General features: G+C 38.4%; 1 protein-coding gene across 1 annotated transcript in view; it reads right to left on the reverse strand.

Moving 5' to 3' along the window:
* Positions 1 to 8,173: 8,173 nt before the first annotated feature.
* LOC109065553 (protein FAM117B) overlaps positions 8,174 to 25,944 on the reverse strand; it is a 40,994-nt gene continuing 23,223 nt past the window's right edge. The window contains exons 4-8 of the mRNA XM_019082514.2: positions 24,096 to 24,209; positions 10,410 to 10,553; positions 10,038 to 10,272; positions 8,725 to 8,848; positions 8,174 to 8,568 (exon numbers count right to left, since the gene is read on the reverse strand). Coding sequence (XP_018938059.2) covers positions 8,310 to 8,568; positions 8,725 to 8,848; positions 10,038 to 10,272; positions 10,410 to 10,553; positions 24,096 to 24,209 — 876 coding nt within the window. The 3' untranslated portion in view covers positions 8,174 to 8,309. The remainder of the gene's footprint in view (positions 8,569 to 8,724; positions 8,849 to 10,037; positions 10,273 to 10,409; positions 10,554 to 24,095; positions 24,210 to 25,944) is intronic.

The raw sequence follows: 25,944 nt of genomic DNA on the forward strand, positions 1-25,944 counted from the left end.
TGATATATTTAATGCATCCTTGCTGAATTAAAGTTTTTTTTTTTTTTTTTTTTTTCTTTAACAAATATCAACTAAAAGCCAAACATGTCCAATTTTGAATTCATGGACCTTTAATTTTTCAAAATTATGGCATTTAAATAACATTTACACTACATGACAAAACATCTTTCAGACATGAAGAATGTTATCTGACATAAAGTCATAACATAAGTCCCACAAGGGGACATTAACAAAGGGAATGCCATCGTAGGGCACATACCGTGATTTCCACATGAGACTGGTGGCAGGTTTAGCTGGTGAGGGTGACTGATGGGTGCCGAACACCGTGTGAGTCTGCTGCTTGTGTAGAATCAGAATGGCCTCCAGCTCTGCCTCTGTGTTACAGTAATCAGTGTCCTCCGAACCTCCGATCTTCTGCTCTTCTGAATTTTAATACCAGTGACATTCTGAACTGCCACTGCAGCTAAATTATGAGTGCCATCACTGTCTTTTATGGATGTGATGATTGGCTGATGTCTTTTCTCCACAAAGACACCTGTTTAACAAAACAGAAAGAAATGGCAGAACAGGAAAGCAACCAATCTATTTATGTATAGATTACAGCATCAATATTCAGTATATTTAAATACAGTCTATTTAATGACCTGATGATTTTGCTGCATTCAGCAACTGACCATGAGGTAGTAACATCTGAGTGGCCCCCACAGACACAGATGGGACACCATTTAATTGTCCATTGTCCCCTGTCACAATCACCTGAAATAAATAAATAAAATAATAAAGAAATAAACAAACGTGTGTTTGGTGTGGGGAAAAAATGGCATAACTATACTGTATAGTTCAAAATGACTTTGTGGGTGGAAAAAGAGCTCAAACCAAAATTGTAACATTTTGATACATCCAGTCACAGATTCAAGATTGGGGTGATATTTTCCCACCTGGAAAATAAGAACACCTATGTGAGAATGCTGTTTGTGGACTACAGCTCAGCATTTAACACCATAGTGCCTGCCACACTTGTTGCAAAGCTCCAGACTCTGGGACTAAACAGATCTCTGTGCAGCTGGATCCTGGACTTCCTAACAGGCAGAAGCCAGGTGGTCAGAATGGGCAACAACACTTCCATCCCCGCTGACCCTCAACACTGGTGCTCCTCAGGGGCTGTGTCCTCAGCCCACTCCTGTACTCCCTGTACACACATGACTGTACAAGCAACACACAGCTCCAACGTCATCATCAAATTCGCTGATGACACAACGGTGATAGGCCTGATCACCGACAACGATGAGACGGCCTACAGAGAGGAGGTGAGCACCCTGACTAAATGGTGTCAGGAGAACCACCTCTCACTCAACATCGACAAGACCAAGGAGCTGGTGGTGGATTTCAGGAGACAGAGCAGAGAACACACGCCCATCACCATCGACAAGACACCTGTGGAGTGGGTAAGCAGCTTCAAGTTCCTCGGTGTAAACATCAGTGAAGATCTCACCTGGTCTACACACACTGATGCAGTGCTGAAGAAGGCACATCAACGCCTCTTCTTCCTGAGACGGCTGAGGAAGTTTGGAATGACCCCCAGCATCCTCAGATCTTTCTACACCTGCACTATAGAGAGCATCCTGACGGGCTGCATCACTGCCTGGTTTGGAAACACAGCACCGCTGGCAACCGCAAAGCTCTGAAAAGGGTCGTGCGAACTGCCAGCCACATTGTTGGAGGTGAGCTTCCCTCCCTCCAGGACATCTACACCAGGCGGTGTATAAGGAAATCCCAGAGGATCATCAGTGACTCCAGCCATCCGTCCCACAGACTGCTCTCTCTGCTGCCCTCAGGAAGACGTCTCCGCAGCATCCGATCCCGCACTAGCCGACTGAGGGATAGCTTTTTCCCTAAGGCTATCAGACTTATGAAGAGTCAGAACTAATACACCCTACAGCATACTCCACAATATGGTATGCCACACACTGCACTTTAACTTTAACAGTTCAAATACCGAACTATTAATACAATAATCTACCTGCTACCACTGGATTCCATCCAATGCACATCCAATAACATTTCTGTATCCAGCCCACGTACACTCTGTTGCACCTTAGCATATTTTCATGCGTATATATGTCTACATAATGTAGAATGTGTACATTCTGTGTATAGTGTATAATGTGTAGTGCTAACTGTATGTATGTACATATTGCGTAAAACGTGTAGTGCTAACTGTAAGTATGTCCAATAGTACACTGTGTGTACTGACTATATGTATGTGCATATTGCATATTTTCACCTGTTGAAGTCTGTATGGTTATATGTTAACTGTTTCTGTAATTTCTGGTGCACGCTCCCAAGAATTTCAAGATGTGACAATAAAAGTGACTTGACTTGACTTTATGGGTCGTGGTGCAGTGTCATTAATAAAGTCACAAAAAAAAAAAAAAAAAAAAAAAAAAAAACATTGACGGCTGATAATTTACAATTGTTTTTTTACATTTAATATTTATTTAACACTATTTAATATTTAATGAAATATCTTGGGAAGACTGTCAAAAATGCCCCATTTATGAAAATTATAAGAAATTATACTTTATATCTAGAGTAAAAAATGCATGAGATTCTCGTTTCATTTAATGTAACAATGTGATAAATATATTTTTTTAATGGGAATCATCACAGAAAGTAACATAGTAATTGTTAAAATTAAAATGTCAGAACTCGTATGAAAATTAGAATCTTATTAATTTATTTTTAATACAATTAGGGCTTTGGTGAGATTGACCCAACTCACTATTTGATTATTTATTTATTATTATTTATTCATTTATCATAGTTTTTCAAGATTATTCAGAACTATACAATTTCTACTAGTCTACATATATCTTTAGCAGTCCATCCCATATGTGTGCAGGCTGTGTATCCTCTCTCTCTTCAGACTGAAGAACATCCTCCACGTCTCTCTCTTCCTCCTCCATTTATTCTCAATCTAACAGACACACACTCCACTCTAAATCAAGAGCCCAAGACAGAGATAACCTACAAATGTGCATAAATTTAGTTAATTTAATATGGGGTAATATTTTTGTGAATTAAGTACAATGAGAAAAATTATTTTCATGGGTGTCAAATGGAACACTTAAGCTATCCGCAATGCTAGCCACATTTAGTTCAAGTTATAATTGTGTATAAAAGTGGCCATCTCTTTAGATTTCAAGTTTAAATGCAATATTTTTGATTACATGAACATCAGCAATAAAAGGTGAATCTGTTATTAATGATTATTAACCACTCATTAATCTGCATCGTACTAATATTTCCTTTTGGGCAGCACTTTGTGTTTTTTTATGCATTGCGACTACTAACAACATAGCAAAAAACTAAGAATCATCATTGAAATTAATGGGAATAGTAAAATGTCAGGACACACGTAAAAACAGTAATTTGTGGGTAAAATGTGCATAACTGTTCTGAGGAAAAAAGAAAAAAAAAGAAAGCTTTATAACAGAAATTCATTCTTTGGGAAAAATGTATTGACTTCATTTAACAAGTTTATAAATGTCGAAATGACTCGTTTGTCATTTTGCTTAACAAAATGTTATTTCAATGTATTACTTGTATTAATAAATACATCTTCCCCATATAGGCTATACATGTTTTTTTTTTTTCTATACGTTTTGCACATTAATAATGAACAATAAAAAGTAAATCAAAATAACAATAATAATAATAATAAAAACAACTAAAATCACAGACTTATTATATATTATTAAAGAAATATTATTCTTCCATCCTTACTCAACTGATGACTCGGCGAAAAAGATTGAGATCTCACCGGTAAGGGGCGCCACGCTTAACAAAACTAAATGATTTCCATCCCTTTCTAACACCCCTCAAAAAAATTACGTTCACAGATCCTGCATTTTCTTGAATAAGCGGTAGACTTAAATAACAGCTCTCAAATGTTCACCATCATCCGTCTCTCAGTCTCAGCACAGAGAAGCCAAACAAGAGCCGCGGACCTGGAGGATCCTGTGACTGTGCTGAAGCAGCTGATCCTCCGTCAGCTTTAAACTAACAGGACAGTGTTAGAGCTGAGCCTGTAACAATGAGTCCCGCACGCTCAGAGCAAAGGGAAGACGTGAGGAATCTGGGCCTGTGACCCCAGACAGGCTGGGAGTGAGATTAGGGGCCGGTCTGGCTCCGGCTCGCTCAAAGGCGCGTTCAGCAGGCTTCAGAGTCCCACGCTGAGGTTTTGATGGGACATGTCAGCAGACTCATTTTGCGCTCAAGAACGGAGAACAATTTAATGTTTGTCCAAAAAAAAATCCGGCACCGAAATGCATTCACAGACTTGTCACAATGCACACTGAAAATATGTAATATTTCTCAGTGCTTTCAATCAGGAACCCCCTACGAGCCTCAACACACACGTCCAATTATGGGCTCCACTCGGACAAGCTTCTTTCAGCCCCTCTCCTCTTTTAGTTTCAAATAAAGGTTGAAATGACAAGAGTTCCAGTGCCGTGCAAATGATCATCATTTTAATGATAAAAGACTAGAAATACTAAGGTAAAACCTGTTAATTGATTAGAAGTACATACATACATACATACATATATATATATATATATATATATATATAACAGATCCGGACATTCGGTTATATATATAAATATATATATATATATATATATATATACATACATAAACATATATATATATATATATAGTATTTAGCTACCTCAGCTTGTGGGAAAAAGTGTGCTTGTGATGAGCTTTCATTCAACAGCTTTTCCATGACTGTGTTTTAAACAGTGTATTACATAATTTCTCATGGTTCATTCTGTGTCTGTGGGGTTTAAATGCAACAAGAGGCAATGAAGTGCTGATGCACTGTGGGATTGATGTCTGTGTCTGCCCTCAAATAGTGCTGTGTAATGGCCCTGTCTCCGGCAGGGTATGAGGTGGGTACAGGGAGTCACTGTTTGGACTGCCCTCCATGCGAACATTTTTACCCCTACATTCACAAAAGACCTTAAAGAGAGAGAGAGAGAGAGAGAGAGATAGAGAGAGAGAAGGGAGGGGGAGTTTGCATGACTGAACCATTTCAAACACCTTCCCGCTACACTTATTGCACACACCATCCACACCACAGCACCATATCACTCTCAAACTGATGCGTTCACTCATGAAATCCAAGTCATCAGTCTGTGTTGTAGACAGAGGGTGAAGGTTGTCAAGATGAGATTATTTTGATTAAAGTCTACATATGAAAGTGCCCAGATGGACATTATAAACGTCAGATTCTCTTTGTGATTTTGAATTTAAATATTCAACTGTGAAAATTAACATTTGAACATTTTTGATGAGTGATTGTATGTAAAAGCACACATATTTGTTCTTAGGATTATAGTCAACAATCATCCATTGGCATTAACCTTTTTCTTTTCTTCTTGTAATCTGTTTTTTTCCCCCTAGCAGTTTGTCTTAAATAGTGCAACGTGTACCAATTCTATACATCAACACTATTGCCCAAAGTTTGGGGTCAGTAAGATTTTTCATTGTTTTTGAAATAAGTCTTGTTCACCAAGGCTGCATTTATTTGATATAAATGTGCCAAAATACAAATATTTTCATTACTCCACATTTCTGTTCTCAGCAAGAGAGGAAACACGTTTCTAATGACACTTGGAAGGGTTTGTTTAATATTCTTGAGTTCTCTTAATGATCATACTTTACATCATCCAACAAAGACATCTCATTATTTGAATAACGGTTAACCCCAAACTCAACTCACACGTTAAATAACAGCCTCAGACATTTGGAGTGAGTGCAACTTTATTCTGTTGAGTTCCATACACACGTAACAACACAAGAGACTACATGGTGTATGTGGAGAAACATCCACTCAGACAGCATTCAACACATCCCATCATACATCACTGTCCCACATTAAGAAGTTGTACATATGGATTATAAATATCTGACTGATATTCCACTCTAATTAGAAAGAGTAGGCCACTACCCATATAAAAGTATATTAATATTGGCCCTACAGGGAGAGAGCTCTCTACTTCAATACACATCCTAAAGAGATATACAAAAGCGCTTGATAAAACGTTATCAATTTGTTTTTTTTTGCAAGAAAGGTTTGGATTCTTGTGCCGTTGCCAGAAGAGATTGCTGCTTTTACATTCCTGAGTACTGATCTACTACGATAGCAATCACACGCTGTGAGATTATTTCAGTTCAAACACAGAAGCCCCGTATGGCTCCGATTCACAATGTTGGTATAAAAGTGCTAAAATATTCCAGGTTCATGTTGCATTTTGTTTAAAGCTCAAAACAATACCTTGCCTACAACAGTGAACAAGAAAAAACAGGAACTCTGCTAAAAAGCCTCCGAACAAAACAACTGTGAGGAACCCCACCCTGCACACAAAGCAAAAAACGCACCGAACACGAGCGAGAGATGGTCATGAGCCAAACCCCTAGCGGACCATCTGTGACCTGTGTGTTACTCTGACAACCTTCCCACAGCACTTCTGAGCTTGAAGCTGAAAATCCTAAATGACTTCTATAAGTGATCGACATAATGTTCAACTAGTACTATTATTATCCATTAATTGAACATTCTGTCAGTATTTACTCACCCTCAAGTCGCTCCAAACCTGTGTTACTTTCTTCTGTGGAACCCAAAATAGTATGTTTTAAAGAATGTTGGGAACTAAAACAATTTTGGTGCCCAGTGATTTTCATTGTATGGAGAAAAAAAAAAGAGAAAAAAAAAGACATTTCTCAAAATATCTGCTTTTATGTTCCACAGAAGAAAAGAAAATCATACAATTTTGGATCGACAAAAATAAATGACTCAGTTTGATTTTTGGGCGAACTGTTCATTTCCTTTATGTCGCCTTAATTCTATCTTTTTTTCATCTACAGTGACGGTCACTGAGCCACAGGAAATGTTCTCTTTGGCCAAGCCTACAGAAGCACTTGCGTGAGCTGCATAAAATGACAATCTTTCATCAGACACTATTTGATTTTTTTTTTTTTTTTACAAAATAATGATTAAACAACTATAGCAAAGGAAATCAGTCCTGACACTCAATAAGGAGGATTTGGAATAGTCTGCTCAGTGATAAAATGACAGGAATTCAAGCAGCCTAGTCATTTAGACACTGAAACAGAGAGAAAATCTGTGCTGTTTTTTAATTGTTTAAATCTAGTGACACACACACACACACACACACACACTTGACTGAAATTTCCCAGAATGCATGCATTAAATCAATCTAATGACAATACTGTGCTCTGACTTCGTAAACTATTTCATTGGATATCACAGGAAACATTACATGAATGTTCTGATATCTGAATTGTTCACTACTTGGATATTTATGTTACATTTTCGCAAGTCAATGTTGTACTTGTCGTGTCCTTCCTTCAAACATTCTTCGAGCTAAATCGGCTTAATAATCATTATAAGAGAAAAAAAAACCCATCCCTCCACCCCAACCCTGACACTCCCACCCCCCACTTTAACATTATCACTTCCCTCCCTGTTGGGGTGAAGTTCAGAGTTTGGACCCATGTGCATTTGAAATGCATTTTACAGCTATGCGAACAAAAGAATGGGGTTTACAGGCCACTCGTCCTGTAGCCGTTAAGCGGCGATCTCTCTCACTATTCTCATCTTTAGCACCTTTCTGTCTCCTCACCACCAGTGAGAAAGGTCCCTCGTGTTCCCCTGCTGCTTTTGTCAGGACTGAACGGAGAAGACCTTCATCAACCCAGAATTCATTCTACCAGGTCTCTTGGTCTCATCTGAAATGGCATCATTTGTATTCAATGATGTGCTGGTCCTAGTACGATAGAAACGATTCTCGCAAACGTGATCCACTGCAAACTATTATAAAATACACATTGTGTCTCACAAAATCAAATCTACTGTATAACCACCGCAGTACTGAATCAGTGAGAAAGCTCATTTAGATTCATTTTCATAGTGATCTGAGACATATTCTCAGGTTCACTCGTATCTATAAAAGGTAGAGGAATAATAAAAAAAGCTAAATACATTTATCACAAACCCAAAACCTCCCAAAAATGGCTTCCTTGTTCTTTGAGAACAAGCACAAAGCTAAAACGTGCATAGAAAAAGACAACCATTTCATCTCACCCAATGAAAGCCGCTGATTATTAATGACCACTTTGTTCTCTGAGAGTTTTTTTTTTTTTTTTTTTTATCATGTTCGATTATTGAAATGTGCAGGGTATGCGGACACAGCTGCTAGGACACTCGTTGAGGGGCGTGTCTAACTCTCTGACAGACAGGAGGAGGGGGAGGAGCCTGAGGGCTGCTGGGAAAGCATGCAGGTTCTTCTCGAGACTCTCGGCTCAGGTTCGGACATGAGACGGGCGGCGCTCTGGTTCTTTAGGTTGTTGAGCTCCTGTGTGGGCATCAGCGGTTTGGGAATGCTGACCAGGCAGAATGCGGAGCCGCTCTTGGGGATGAAATTGACCTTGTTTCTATCTGGGCAGAGGAACTGTGGGATCTCCTGTGGAGGTCTGGCTCTGAGGAGATGAAAAAGGAGGAGGAGAAGGAGAGCGATAAGACGGTGAGAAGCTCTGACTCAGCTTTGAAGTCGGTGTAAATGTTATGCTATCATAGTTTCGAGGCTCAGTGCACAAAACAATACAGAGCAGATCAGGACACACTGCAGCACTCACTGTGTTTCCTCTGTGAAGACCTTGACTCGCTCACATCCCTCAGGTGGCTCACGTTTGAACATGTAGCTGTTGTTTGGCTTTGGGGATGAGGCGTATTTGGGTAGGGGTGAGCTGGGGGCCAGATCTGTGAACGTGGTACAAAAAAATGAGTGGAACAATAATACAGCTGACTCAATTTCATTTTTGGGTGAACTATTCCTTGAAGTCGCCATTAAGTCCATCTTTATCCATCTATAATGACTGTCACTGAGCCACAGGAAATGTTCTCGTTGGTCAAGTCTACAGAAGCATTTGCGTGAGCTGCATAAAATGACAATCAGACACTACTTGATTTGAAAATGGTACAAAAAATTAGTATGACAATACCGCTCAGGCTGGACTATTACTGGAGATATATGTGAAATTCAACAAGGAAAGTCTTAAGGATGCCCTATATAATTACAGCCCACTAGATCAGTGTTGTTACTGCTTACTAAAATTAAGTTTTCATTTCCTGAAATAAAGTTGAATAAAAATATATATAAATATAAGCTAAAAAAAAAAAACTTTAAAATTAAATGAGAAATGTTGTCTTGGCAACTAACTCAAATAAGATAAGTTGAAGTACTAAAATTACTAAAACCGGAAATAAAAATAAATAAATAAAAAATAAAACAAAATAGAGAAAAAAATAAATAAATAAAAATGTAATGCATAACAAAATTGACCAAAAGTTAAACTAAAATTAAAATGAAAATATAAAAAAAGCTAATTTAAAATATTATATATGTAAAATTTAAATTAAAAATATAATTGTATATAAATAATAATAAAATAAGAAAGCACCAGATTCTCAATTTCTAGGGCCACATAAGCATTAAAAATCAGCTTGAAAATGTCTATCAAAATTGCATTTTTAAAAGCAGAGTTATTTTCTAATTGACACAGCATCTTAATGCAATGTTAATGTTGCAACTCAGCAGCCATTGCTAAAATATTATTATTATTAAATCTAAATTAAAAAAATAACATCTAAGTAAAATAAAATAAAAATGTATTATTAAAATAAAATACAAATCTAAATATAATGGTTGGTTGGTGGAAGATATATCAGTTATTATTTTAATTATGCTTTCAGTTACTAATGAAACGTGTAGCACTGTCAGCACCATATAACAAATCTGACCATGTTTAAATCCATCTTGCAAGTAAAAAATAAAAAGTTAGAAAAGGAAGAGCAAAAGCAGAAAATGTGTGTGCAGTTCTTATGTGGGCCTAAGGTTTTGTGAAAAGGCCTGGGAGTGTATGTGGGTGTGAAAATATGTGAGCTGTACCTTTCTCACGGCCGTCAGCCAGAGTCTCGTCCTCGTGGGGAGATGGACTATCGCTGCAGGGCTCACTTGGCACGTTCAGGAACGTGGGTGAGATGGACTGAGAGCGGCTGCTGCTGTTGCTGTGGTTACTGCCCGCTGTGGTGCCCAGGGGCGTCTGCGTGTCAATGCTGCGGGAGCTGGCACTGCGCTGGCAGAGAGGGGGAGGAGCCCGATGCCCATCCGGAGCCTCCTGAGGCTGGCCAGAGGAAAAAGTGCAATGATCATACACAACAGAACACTAACCGTCAGGTATATAAACACACACAGTGTCTTTAGGGACACCAGATTATGTAACGGAGAGTGTTTTTGCAGCAGCATGTCAGGCACACTCACAATAAGTTGCTCCTCTCTGTCTCCTGTGTCTCGGATAATGATGCGCTCGATCTCCTGATTCAGCCCCTCCACGCTGTTCCGGAAACGAGAGACGGAGGACTTGGAGATAGGAATAGAGATCAGGACACTCTTTGGAATAGGAGCCTGGAACAGGAGAGAATGAGGAGTGTGATTATTTGCTGTATGTGATGATGGAGTCTTGACCTAGTGGTTTATGCATAAGATTTGACTCAGTATATATATTAGGGTTGTCAATTTAATGTGTTAGTTTAATAAATTAGCTATGAAAAAAATAATGCGATCAAAATATTTTAACGCAGTTAACACACCTGCCCCACCCCAGACCTGTTGACTGCTGACAAACATTATTCAGGGCAACAACTCATTGCGTGATGTAGTTCATAAATACAGTTATATGTAATCACATGATATAGTTAAGCAATATTGCACAAGTGCTGTTTTGTCACGAAAAGCACAAGTGCGAATGTGATATTGATTTTATACAACAGATCAATAAATAAGAGCTTAATATTGTATTATATTGTTTTTGCCCCGTTTACCAATGAAAATATTACCTATTAAATCCACAGCAGAACTGTTGTGCGTCACCGAGTAACACAGACGTGATTCGCTTCAGAATGAATCTGCGTTTTGAACGAATCGGGTGAACCAATGATTCAATGACCCTTTCATAAAGAGAGCCATTTACATCATTCCTGACAGAATTCGCCTTTTGAAGGAATCGAATGAAGTATATATGTTTTTATTTTTGTACTTAAAAATAAAATATTATTATCTATTATTTTATCTGTAATTATAAATTATATTACATATTATAATAAAATAAAAACACAGGAGGAAGTAAGTTTTTGTTCTCCCATTAATCTTTGCTTATATTTAGCCCAGATTATGTTTAGCAATAAGCACATGCATGTTTTTCCCGAAGTTTGTAACAGTGATTGATCAACTAAAAGCATCAGAACATCAATGAAGATAAAAGTGTGTATGAGGTTGGTGTGTGTGGGTACAGTGTGCATAACACTGGGACACAACCTCAAAATGAGAACAGATATGCCACTGAAAGGAAACTCTGCCTGTGTGAAAACTTACAGCAACAGAATCACACAGCAGCTGAATATTCACACACTTCAGTTTCTATATGATGCTAAACACCGTCAGAGGTACATTTCATCACAGCACAGCACACAGACACATTGCAAGATAGCGTGTTGGTCTTCTCTGCAGATCAGTGAGTTATGTAACTCTGTCTCCGTGGCTGACTTCTGAGCCTCACTTGCACGTCTTTGATGCAAAACTCACGACTACACAAGGACACATAGCGAGATACCACGACACATGCAAACCACATGCTTACTGAGTTAAAACAGCATGCACATCTACAGCATGTGCCATATATCCAACAGCTGATGTTTATGACAAAAACTTCACCTTTCCTGAAAGTCCACTTCCTGTCATCCTGTCAGAGAGGGGGTCCGGTCTTCCTCCTGGTCCATCGGTCTCTTTTTCTCTCTCTCCTCTGTGCTCTGTCTCGGCTCATGCTCTACATTTTAGCTCTCTCGTCCCCCTCCTTCCCGTGTCTCTTCATCATGTCTGCCCTCTCTCTCTCCCTTGTTCTGATCTTTCTTCTCCAAGTGTATTCCTCCATCCCACCCCCTTTTTTAAATCAGAGAGCTACTCGTCGTCGGCCCTCCCCCTTCTTCTTTCTCAGGGTATGAGGGAACAATGTGAGGGCATTAGCAGGACGTTGCTGAGAGTTGTGTGGCCCGGCGGTGGTCCTCGCTCAAAGCACGCCAGATCTGCTTCATTAACATCTCAATAGAGCGAGCCAGGCTTTAAACTCACATGCAGCATCACTACATGCCTCTCTTCTCTCCAACGTGCATGTGTGTGTGTTTAATCGGACATCATATTGTTTCAACATAAAAGTGCTCTGGACCCTTTTCTTCTGGGTGTTTGGTTATTTATCTGCTCATCAGAATTGAAAACAGCTGAGAAAAACCCTGACACTTGAGGTCACCGGTTAAGTGATTTCAGCTATTTCCTAGCTACTCTCTGGCAAGCGGTCGCTAGGAGGCAAATATTTGTTTACGTATCAGATTTCCAGTGGCGTGCTGTGACATTAAAAGAAATAATGTATGACCTGACCACAATAAAGGATGACACGTTGCTCTCGGACCTCTGGGTCAGCACCACTGATCTGATTGGTGTCGTCTTCAGACAGAACAAACCTGGCTCAGCGGTTTGGTGAGATCTGTAGAGACTACACTGGACTGCTAGCAAACCCATGCTATCTTCTTGACCACATACACTTGCCTCTTACATAAGAGGTTCAAATTAAGGTGCAGTAACCGCAAGAGATGAATTTGTCAGCCAGCGATGTGAAGAGTGTGAAAAATGTGTTTAAAGTTGCAATGTAACAGAAGTACTCTTCCGTACTGATGTACATGTGAAAGAAATGGACTAATGAATGTATGGCATTCATATCAATCGATTGTTGATTGGATAAAGGCAGAACTGAATGAAAGCTTGCAGTCAGCTGTAAGAAAGGGATAGAGTTTAAGCAAGTTAAATGATTGGAGAAGTCCAACAGAGTGAAGTCTTAAATTCTTCAAAATGCGAAGCCTGTTCCAAGTGCAAAAGTGCCCAACCTTTTTATTTTTATATTATTTTACCCATTAACTTTCCCATAGGATTTTGTTAAGGAGCTATAAGGCATGAACCAAATCAACTACGAGGTGAATCACAACAATATAAACTTTGATTGGAAGCAAAAAAAAAGTATTTAAAAATTGGATGGGGATCAAGGGCACAAGACTATTACTTAACAGCCTTACTGGGGGAAAGAACTACAATCCCATGAAGCACTGCGAATGACATGATTGAATCATGAAGAATTATTCAATAAACATGATGTTTGTGAACACAGAAAAATTCATTGTTTAATAGAAAAGGTTTATTGCAAAATATGCCCATACATATATTTAATAAACTTAATTGAGTCATTTGCAGTGCTTCAAGGAAATGTGTGGTCGCGGAAGATTTCTGTTGGGTGTGATTTGCATGTTGTGGGTTGGTGGTGATTTCTTTGCAGAATCATGGGTAATGTAGTTTCTCACCAGAAATTCCAATGATAAACATGATTATTTAGAAAATAAGCTTTTCAGTTTCTTATAAATATCTAAATGGCTAAAGTCTAATCTCACTGTAATCAGCAGACACTGGGCTATAATAATATGTGAGCAGCATGTATGTACATGATTGTGTTTTTGAGAAAAAAAATGTTATGCGTGGTTAGTGAAAAACTAAAAATGTTAAAATCACTTGAATAAGGCAATAAAACACATATAGAAAATTGGTTTCCCAGGAATTTGGAGAACTGGAGCTTGTAGCCTAGAATTTTTTTTTCTCTAATGATGTGAAAATCATCTTGTTTACTCACTTACAGAAAACAATATATTGATTTAAATTTTTCTAAGACACTTTTTGTTGGTAAAAGTCATATGCGAGTAGGCGTCAACTATCATGAATTCACACCTGAGAAGACAAAGGCCTGCATAATGAGCTGCATAATGAGCCATTCAGTCAGCTGTGTCACTGAGAGGGATGAGTTACAAGAAAGAATGTGAGGACAAAATAAATGTATATAATTTTATGTTTGTAGTTTATTTAGAATATATTTAATTATCCCACAACATAATTTAATATTCACTTGTGAGTGCAGCTTAAACAGTTTATTAGGAACAATCAAAGCTGACTTTCAAACTGAATTTTTTGCATCATTACTCCAGTCACACAATCCTTCAGAAATCCTTTTAACAATCTTATTTTCTACTAAAAAAACATTTATTGTTATTATCATTATTATCATTATTATTATTATTATTATTATTATTATTAATGTTGAAAAGAGCTGAGAATATTTTTTTTAGGTTTTTTAGGGGGGATAAATTGAAAGAACAGCAATGATTGTTACATTTGTTACAGTTACATTTATTGTTACATTTATATTATGTACATCAAGCTTTTGAATGGTATAGTAGTGTATATTGTTATTGAAACTTCATATATTTCACTTGATTATACATTTAGTCAGGAATTATAGTTTGGAAAAAGTCTTTGGAAAAAGTCTAACTAGTAAAATGTTTACACGTTATGTGAAAAACTAGTACAAGTATATCAATAAATAAAAAGAGACTTACTCATGTTTATGATCTCTGCTGAATAAAGTGCTTCATTCTTCTTTTCTGAGGAAATCCAAATCTCAAATCCTCAACCACATCACATCTTTTGGGGTGAATTATGTCTTATTCCTCTCATCGCGGAGCAAACAGTAAAATAAAAAAAACTTGAAGAACAATCTCGCTGCGTTGTCTTCTGTTGTGTGGGCGTATTCAAAAGCCGCGCGCTTCAGTGAAACATTTGAATCTCAAAAGCGCGCTCGGCGGGGGGGGCGTGGTCGCATTAGAAGATAATGAAGGAAGACGTGAAAAAAACGGACATCGGGTTGTTTTCATATGGATTACTTTATCACAGAATATTTTGTTTCAGCAGCACTCGTTTAGTTTAAAAGTAGACATGTCAGGCTTTCTATAGATATCTCTCTCATGTCTCTTCGTTGAGTATTCACTGAGTTACAGTTCATTTTAATGACGCATTTGTATCTGAAGATCAGCGCAGACAAAGGCTGCAGACAGCACTCCTTGTTTGTTATCTTTATTTTTAAGAGCACAAAGTTTTGTTGTTATATGTCTGTATACAAAAAAAAGTAGACCCTTTACAGATTCGATTGATGTATTGCTCTTCTCTGTACGATCAAAACTGAAAGTGTAATTTAAGTTCTTTTCGGGGTTATCAGGAGAAAATACCCCAAAACGCGGTATACGCGTTAATCGACTCCAGAGGGTTAAAGGTTTGTAAGTCATCATTAAAAATCAATTCCCCTCCGGAGAAAATGAATGGGATTTTTACCTACAGAACCTAACTGTTGCACTCTATTCAAGTGCTGCAACGTTAGCTTAGCAACATGTGCTTATGCTAGACTCTACTGGAATTAACCAGGAGTGGCACTGTTCATGAGCTTCATGTGAGCAGCTATGTAGCTGCAGTTTCTACGTAGCACATTCCAAATTAGTCAACTTATGAGACTTCAGTTCAGTCTGGATGCCGCCTTAGAATTCAACTACAATTGAGGGCTGAATGTGGACTGAAATAAAACTGAAGATATATATAACAACTTAATTTGCTCTGTTGCTTTTAGTTGCACCAAAATTACAAGAAGGGTTAAAAAAAACCTCTATGAATGCACTGAAGCCTCGGTAAAACAGTTAGTTAAAGTCTCCCCGACTGCATGCAAAGGTCCTTTCTTCACTGGTATGGAGGCCTGTATTGGTTACCACAGTCCGCCTTTAAAACAAGAGGTTCGACAGAAGAATCCCTTTGAATGGTCTCCAGGCCTTGATAGCTATACTGGGCACTTTCTTGTCAGCCTTTCTCTGACCACTCTGGACTTTATAGAAACAAGAGATTCATGGGGTTGAAGTTGTCGACTGGTGCTTAACTAAAGGTTTGTGAAGAGACATAAAGGCACGACCCCTCCAAAGCCCCACGCAAGTTCAAATGACTCACAACGCATCTCTTCTGTCTCCCTGGATTCACAGCAAAAAAATTCAAAGTTCAGAACCACTCAAAAAACTCAGATCAAACAAAACCTGAGAAGCTTCTATTGTTGTGGTCACTGTTTGAAAAGATGGGTTAGGAAAATACAAGTTACAAGAGATAAAAAAAAAAAACAATCCAAGAAGTACTGCCAATTAAATCAACCCCCACAAAAACAACATATTAAAAATCACAGTAAGACCAGAAAAGGAGACTCTTAAAGAAAAAGCATCTGAAACATTTTTGTTAGTTTGCAAAAGTAGGTTTTACACAAAGTGCTAAAAGAAAATCGATTAAAGACAGTTTGAAAACAAAAACACATGCACATACTAGTCTGTGTGGGAATTGTGCATTTGCCTCGCTTACATGCATTTTTTTTTTAGAACTGAGGTACATTTGATAGCATGCCTCAGATTTTGTTGATTGAGACTGACTGTATTTGACCTGAAATATTGCTTTAATGGAGTTCAATTCATTTCCAAAAGTGAGACTATGGAATGTGATCAAACTAAAGCTAAACAGAGTAGAGTGCTTCATCATTTCCTCCAAATGCTCCAGGGACAGCACACAGACGGCCTCTGCACTCCTCATTTCTGACACTAGCAGGCACTGTGGACTCCACACAGAGAATGGAAGAAAAGATGTGCTCAATCCTTCAGGCACAAATACAACAGTCAAGCCCACAAAGCAGCCAAAAACTGTTAATTATTGATCATCGAGCACAGCAAATGACAGACAGAAAGAGCAGAGGAGATAGAGAACAAAGCCAGAGGTGTGTGTGTGTGTGTGTGTGTGTGTGTGTGTGTGTGTTAGGATCATTTATCATTGGCCTTTACCCTGCAATCCATCATACGTGAATGCTCAAACTCTGAATGTCATGGAGAGCTGGGTCTGCCAATATCCCTGACAGGACTAACAACCTGACCACACAGAGTTACACATACAGTAAATCTTAACCATAACACCTTAATACATACAAACATACCTAACATAACAAGATAATTTAAAGGGTCATGAAAAGCATTTTTAAATCTTTTTCTTATGTTTCTAGAGGTTAGCTAATCTATATATATATATTAAATATATAAACAAAAAATTTCTGAAATATATAATATATATATATATATATATATATAAACATTTTTATCACCATACAAAAGCTTAAATAACCAAATTTACATCTTTAACACCATTTTTCTTATGTTTCTAGAGGTTAGCTAATCAAATTTACATTTTTAGCACCAGACATAGGCGGAAATCCCGGAGTGGGGGTCGGGGAGGGGACAGAACCCCCCCATCTGAGGGTCACCCCCCTAAAAATATGATTAAAAACCACACTGTGTATTGTAAATAACAATGTTTTATACTTTAAATAACTTTGTACATAGGAAAACAACACAAACGGGGCAAAAATGTGTTTTAAGTTTAGAAATATTTTGAGTGTCCCCCTCCCTTGCCTCACAGTGCTTTGGTCCAAATGCCTGCTTTCCTCTTTTACATCTATCAGTGTTGCAGAATTGGGCTACTTTAACACTGTTGCCGCGGGTTAAAGAGCCCCTAAAGTGATATTTAGCTCCTGGAATGCGAATTTTACAGATGGAACCCCTCCGAAGAACATGTATTTTACCCCCTGGAACGCGATCTTTACCAGGGAAACCCCCTCGAAACGTGATTGGGCTAGTTTTGAGTAGCGACTGGGCATTTTTTTTTTTTTTTTTTTTTTGCGAAAACCTGGCATCCCTGCATTACCTACACACACAAGTCCAATAAGTGAGAAAAACTTGGCTGTCAAGGCTATTTTATTCACTTAAACATTGGATGAAGTGATTATTTTCTCTTTAATACAGATGATGCCAATCCATCCTTATACATGCCTGATAGATACAAAACCCCAATCGCGGTGCGACCACAACAACATGAATTTGCAACGGACAATAACTCTACACCGTCTATACCAAAACAACAATAATTATGTAATGATGCAATGATGCTGAAATTTCAGCTTTGATCACAGATATCTTGTGACACTGAAAAACTGGAGTAATGATCACAGGAATAAATTTTTTTTATTTTTAATGATGTATAAAAAAAAAAAGAAAAAAAAAATGGCTTGACACAAACTCAAAAAACAAATAAAAAAAAAAAAAAAAAAAAAAAATACTTTTTGGAAAATAGTGTTAAACGCTGGCTTGACATTTATTCCAAACGCACTTAATAAATAAATATATAAATAAATGTACTTAATGGAATTTGAGGACAAAATACTTGCCACTAACGTGTTATTGAATACTTTTTAGAAAATCCAGCAGTATGTTGGAAAATTATTTAAAAAAATGGGTGTGTGTAGAGCAAAACTCTGACATAATGACTGGGGCAATTTCAAATGTGTTTGTAAAAGGTGGAAAACAAAACCTCGAGGAGTTAGCGTTGAGCTATGAAACTTTCAGTACTTTTATTGTTGAGCAACCACTTGTGTGTAAATATCAATGATCAACAGCCTTGTACACAACAGTACACCATACTGCTAATACACCTAGCATGGCTAAGCAGTACAAACTGAGGACCAACTTCATGGATGTAACAGTCATGAATTTTAGTCAGAATGCCAAAATGAGGCTGTGAGGAAAGGAAGTAGAGTCTGCTCAGTATTTCATAAATAGGTCCAAGGTCATGCTTAATTTTCACATCCCTTTCCGTTTTTGTCCACTAGAGATTTGCAGAGAGATTAAGTTCAATGCAACAATTTACACAAGAACGGATTTATGAATGATTTAAACCGCAATAATTTTTGCTGATGTTTCATGAATGAGGCTCATTGAATGGATATGCTAGAACTAACCCTAATGCTAATACATCTAGGGAGTAACAGAGGACTAATATGATGGATATTATTGTTATGGACCTTAGTCACAGTGGACACCATATTTAATTTGATATGAATGAAATGAGGCACGAGGAACAAAAGTATAAGCCACTGGGACAGAAGTAAAGGTTGTCTAATTCAGAAATCATAGGTGCATCACAACTTTGTATTTATGCACTATTCTATGCCATTTTGTAGCATCAATAGTATAATTAGTGTGTTTACATTGGAAATTCCAATAAGTGTACTTTAAATACATGGATAATGCACTTAAAACAAAAAAATAAAAAAATAAAAAACAGTGTGGAATGTTGGAAACTTCATGCACTCATGCATTTCTTTACGTATTGGAAGAAGGGCTATCAGACTACAATGTTTGATGACAAAATAACCTTTTAACATTCATACACTAGACAGTAGAGTAAAAAGTGCAGTACAAGTGCATCATTTGGGACATAATAACTCATGACTTTTTATCCACTGGAATTTTGTGGAAAGACATGTCTCAATAATTTTTTTTAGCTGAACTACTGACACACATGTACACAACAGTACAACAAGTTGAACAGTTAGTACTGCCACCTTGTATTGATTTGTAACAGATATGGTGTCTACTCTAAAGTCTATGATCAAGTTTGTTGATTCTGCAATCTTTTACAAGAGTTCCCAAGCCTGAAGAAGATGCGCCCATCTCCACGGCTGTTCACCCGTGTTTCTGTGTCTCCTCTGATGTTCTTCTTCTTCATCCTTTTTTCTTCTCATGGAGCTGCTGACCTTATGGCCGGACCTCTCATAAAGGTCTTCAAATGCAATTTTTATTCCTCCTCTATTCTTATTTCCCCTCTTCAGGGCTTTTATTTCTGGAAAGAATGCCATTTTCATGACTGCTGCTTCATCTTTAGCTGCTTTCCACACACATAATGGGAAGAACACCCCCGCGTATACCCGACCCAGCCTGTGAGACACACACACACACACACACACACACACACACACACACACACACACACATCCCTCCCCCTCGACACAGAGGTCACACTGTGTGTGTTCTTTAGGAAAGTGCTTTTACATCGGAGTGCAAAAACAAAAAGGAAGTAGAAGACAGAGAGAAATGGAAGTTTACAATAAAATTTGGGGGTTGAACTTGGTCAGACTAAGCGCCTACGGTCATCAAATAATGTGATAGAAGGGAGAGAGTTTACAGCCTACATCACACACTAGGCGGCACCTGACCCTGATGTTTCAGCCGAGAAACATCACGACCACTCAGCCTGAGGCGCAGAAACATGCCCTCTCACCTTACGTCCAAATAAATGCATGCTTGTTATAATTACCGGGCCTGGGCATCTCTCCGGCTCTAAACTCAACCTCAGCTGCTTCAAATTATTGAATTCTTGAATAAATAAACCTTCAAAAAGACAAATCCAGCTCCACTTCGACTGCTATGAAGAGAACTACAGGAATCTGATGGCAGAACAAAACGGCATTGACTTATGATACACCGTTCAATCACCCCCACATACTCATCATCTGCTGGAGGGGACGGCACTTACGGATGCGAGTGTGTATTTGTGTATAACTAAATGATCACATGGTAGTCTGTGTTCCTGGAATAGCAGGTTAGCGCTTCCATATGTTTTCTCACACTGAGGCTATACTGTGAATCTCTGGCTGAAGAAAGCGAGCGAGGAAGAGCGAGGGGAGAGAAAATTTTTGGTCTTGAGAGGCCGAAACCATGAATAGTCTCACAGCTCGTCTCAAGCAAATGGGTGATTGCTCAAAGCATTAACAGTTGACAAGTGCTAGATTTCTGAAAACGAGAATATGGTTGTACCTAACAAACTAACATACTACCTTTTCTATTCCTGCAGTGGCTGGGGCAATAAACAGAATATATGTGTGATTGCTCAAAGCATTAACAGTTGACAAGTGCTAGATTTCTGAAAACAATAAACAGAATATACATGAAATCAAATAAATGATATATATCTATAAATATCTGATATCAATTAACATTCAAATGTTGGGGGTCAGTATGCTTTTTTCAGTGTTGTTGAAAGTGTTTTCAGGGTTTTCTTATGATCACCAAGGCAGAATTTATTTGACCAAAAATACAGTAAAAACAGTAATATTGTGAAATATTACCATTTAAAATTACTTTTACTGCTATTTTAATATATTTTAAAAAGTAATTTATATATTCAGCAGCCATTACTCAAGTCTTCAGTGTCATATTACCCTTCAGAAATCATTCTAATATGCTATTGGTGCTCAAGAAACATTTCTTATGATCAGTGATGTCACAGAAAAGGCTATCCAACAATGCATTGTAAACAACCTTGTTCTGACTCCTTATTTGCCCTAAAAAGCCAAAAGTTAAGACATTGTTCACAAAATTGAATTACAAATTGTAATAACTGGATGGCACTAATAATACATGGAATGTAATTGGGTCATGTGACAATGACTCAATACACTACCATTTCAAATATTTAACTTGGTATAATGTGTACCGTTTAATTATTAAAAATATATATCTATTAGGCAACACTATGTATACAGAATACTGCACATTCAGTGAATAGTAAGCTACTATTGCATTGTGAACACAGACTTGTCCAATTCAGGCCGAGCTGTGAATAGTCTGGTGTTTTGTGCAGCAGAGGGGCAGAGTCTGAGTACAGTTCAGAGGATTATATACAAAAGATGAATACAGTGAGACGACAGATGGTTCTTGAGCCCGCCACATGCACTTCCAAAAAAAAAAAAGCCCCACCTGCACAACGAGCCACAAAAACACACATCCAGCCGGACGGACAGAGTGTGGCCTTTAATTGACTGGCTGACAGCTATAGTACAGTAAAGACCAGGCGTGCGGCACATTCACCACATGCTGGACTAATTCATGGGCAAACACAAAACAGAGCGAGAGAGAGAAAAGGATGGAGGCAGGGACAGAGGGAGGGAGACACGGCCAAGCGACAAGTCACAGTAATTTATTCACTGTTTCTGTCTTCGTGAAGAGAGGTCTTTCACGCTGAAACAGCCTGCAAGCCTGCACCTGGCCTTGCCAGTTAAGACCAGAGTGCAAGCACACACACACACACACACATACGCGCGCGCGCTTTTACTCAGTGGTATGCACACTTACATGCTTTCAGAATGAGTGAGAGAGAGAACATGGCAGAAACTATACAGAAATTCAGTAGCTTAAAGTATGGGGAGGCATTATAATGGGGACACAGGAGCCGACTTCTAGTTCCTAGATCATTTTTTTGGGGATTTAAAACTGCTGTGTTGATAATACATGACGTTTGTATTTGGTTCCTTCTTCTGCTTATATGGGATTAAGTGCACTCACTGCACTGTGCTACGTTTATGTCAACAAAGAGACTTTATCTCTCTTTTGTGTATCATTAATGTGGCATTAATATATCATTGACTGGCCGAGGATTTTTGGTCAGTAAAGACGTTTAGTGTGTTCATTACACACAGCTACAGTATGACTTCAGAAGGCTTGAAAAGTAGTGCACAAGTTACATGTTACAAAAACAGCATTCTTCCATCTTAGAAACATTGCCAAGCTACGAAACATGTTACCTGTTCCTGATGCAGAAAAGCTAGTTCATGCATTCATGACCTCTAGATTGGACTATTGTAATGCACTGCTAGGTGGTTGTCCTGCATCCTCAATAAACAAGCTACAGGTAGTCCAAAATGCAGCGGCTAGAGTCCTTACCAGGTCAAGAAATCATATTACCCCAATACTACAGTCTCTGCACTGGCTACCTATTAAGTTCCGTATCAGTTACAAAATATCATTACTTACTTATAAGGCCCTTAATGCTTTAGCTCCTGCGCACCTAACTAGTCTTCTACCACGCTACAACCCATCACCGCTCCCTAAGGTCACAAAACGCTGGACTTTTGATAGTACCTAAGCAAAGTCCAAGGAGGTAGAGCTTTTTTCGCATTTGGCTCCCAAACTCTGGAATAGCCTTCCTGATAATGTGGGGCTCAGACACCACTCTCTCTGTTTAAAATCTAGATTAAAAACACACCTCTTTGGCCAAGCATTCAAATAATGCATCTCATAATTTTGGACTGCAGTTATATCTGATCAAATGTGCATTATTATTCTTTAGCTTGGGTTAAACAAATTAATTTTACTTGGCTGGAACAGCAGCTACGCTTATTATGTCTCTATTTGTTTCTCTGCTTTGCCACGGGATTTACATCCCGTGGTAACTAGGATTTACACAAGCTCCAGTCTGGATCCAGAACACCTGAGAAGAGATGATGCCAGCCCCTCAGAGGACCTCAGATGATGCTAAACCAGAGACAACATACAGAACAACCACATTTTGCTATAAGTTTGATTGCATAATTGCTGTTAATAGTGTTAATCGTCTGTTTGTTTACGTCTTTTTATTGATTTTTCTGAACATTTCTGCTATATGCACATGAACTGACAATCACCACTGATAAGCTACTACTAAATATTGTAGAAACTTAATTTTCTGTAAAGTTGCTTTGTAATGATTTGTATCGTAAAAAGCGCTATACAAATAAACTTGAATTGAATTGAATTGAATTATGGCCACTTTTAGGAAACGTGTGGACTTTTTAACGAGCTAAGCAATGTACAGTAGGCCTACTGGGAAAAAAAAGATAATGAGTTTTTTTCAATGAGGAGAAAAAAAGCCTCTGCTAAATACCACAAATAAATGTGGGGTCAGTAAGATTTTTTAAAGAAATTAATAATTTTATTCAGCAATGACACATTAAATTGATCAAAAGTGAAGATGGTTACGATGTTTCAAAAAAATTATATTTCAAATAAATGCTGTTCTCTATTCATCATAAACATCCTGAAAACCATTTTCATCAAAAACATTTTAAAAATCTTACTGACCCCAAACCCCAAAAAGGTAGTATATATGCAGTATATACTATTAAATTTGGCAAAAACAAACAAACTGGTAGACCATCATCTTATGGTTGCTGGGTCACTACTATAGAGGTAAAAGCTCATTCTATGAGAGAGAGAAGGAGAGAGAGTTCCTGTCGCTAACCATCACCACACCACCCCGGGTAACCTTCTCCACCGGGTCTGCAGGGTTCAGAGCAGATGAGAAAGAACCAACCTGTGACTGGCTGAAAGCAGCATGGTTGCCATTGAAGGGAGATTTGCGCTCCTTGTCTCGATGGTGACGGCTGCTGTGTTTACTGCGCTGGAGCTGCTGCCTCAGCTTCACAATCTGAAACATGGAGAGAGAGAGAGAGAGAGAGATTGTCAGGACAGACAATATTCCTCACTTCAAGTGAACATTCAAATCTATGTTGCTTAGATAAAACACAGCATAAAATGAAACTACGTTTTTGTTTATTCTGCAATAATGACTGTAGGGCTTAATGGGTCCCTGTGGGCTTTGTCTGTGTGTGACTGTGTTTGTGTTGTTTGATGCTCATTTGAGAAAGTACATTATGTTCTGTTTGTACCAGACACAACAGCTCTGTTCCAAAACTACAAGAGGCCTTCTGCCTCTTCACTGATGCAGATACCTTCTAAGTGAACATCTTACTGAAACTGAACCTCACATTTGATTGATCTGAAATGGTCTGCATAGGCAGCAAATATCACTGCTCATTACTGTAATTACAAGATCCTTACCTCTTTGTACCGCTCACGTCTTTTTAAGACCTGTAATTACTAGCTACAAACTAGCTTTAACAAGCTTCCAATTCCTCTCATTCAGTTTCTTTCATCCATTCATCCTGAGCTCCGTCTATCCATAACCTACCTATCCATCCATTCATCTACCTATTCATCCACCTACTGTACCTAATTATCCTTCCATCCACCCATCTAGCTATCATCAATCCACCTATCTATCCATCCATCCATCCACTCATCTATCCACCTACCCATCCATCCACCTACCTATCCATCAATCCATCCATCCACCTACCTATCAATCCATCCACCAACTATTCATCCAACCATCCATCCACCTAGCTATCAATCCATCCACCCACCTGCCTATTCATCCATTCGTCTACCCATCAATCCATCCATCCACCAACTATTCATCCATCCATCCATCCATCCATCCATCCATCCATCCACCTACCTATCAATCCATCCACCTATCTATTCATCCATTAGGGCTGTGCAATTAATTGCATTCGATTGTCGTGCGCATTTCGTCAGTAAAGCCGGTCCCATGATTAGTAGTAAATCACCATCACCTGCATTCAGATTGAGTGGCTTTCACTACACAGAGCCGTAGTTCACTGACAATTAGGCAAAATCGGCCTCATAATCGCAGATGAATCGCATTCGATTTCGAGCGCGATATTGCCTAGCTTGTCAGTGAACTAAGGCTCTGTGTAGTGAAAGCCACTCTATCTGAAAGCAGGTGATGGTGATTTAGTACTAATCACAGACCGGCTTTACTGACGAGATGTGCACGACAATCGAATGCGATTAATTGCACAGCCCTATCATCCATCCATCCATCCATCCACCCACCTACTCATCAATTTGTCTATTGGAATACCATTCCGTAATTAATAAATAAATAACATTTTTCTTGCATTCAGAAGTACCCATCTGTCTACTGCCTTTGAATTTAAACAAAACATGATAAGCCAGGCCAACTTTCCTATGATATCTATAAATGTTTTCTAGGTAGGCTGCTCACCAGGTTTCCATCAGATTTGCCTACAGTGTGCGGTGAATGCACATATGACCTGTTTAGAGAATGATTAACTATGAAGTAGAACACTAGTACACACACTAGAGTATAGAGTCGACTGAGCGGTGAGGGATGGCAGTTGAGATAACAAGTGGCAGAAGATAATGTACGTACAGACACCTGTAAAACCCTGCACTTAAGAGGCACAGCAGAAATATATGAAGGGAGGAGACCCATGAAGTTGTGGAAGAGAGGAAGAAGACAGGCTGAATAGAGAGAACAGTGTATGAAGCCA

The sequence above is a fragment of the Cyprinus carpio genome, chromosome A9, assembly GCF_018340385.1.
Source record: "Cyprinus carpio isolate SPL01 chromosome A9, ASM1834038v1, whole genome shotgun sequence".
Taxonomy (NCBI): Eukaryota; Metazoa; Chordata; class Actinopteri; order Cypriniformes; family Cyprinidae; genus Cyprinus; species Cyprinus carpio.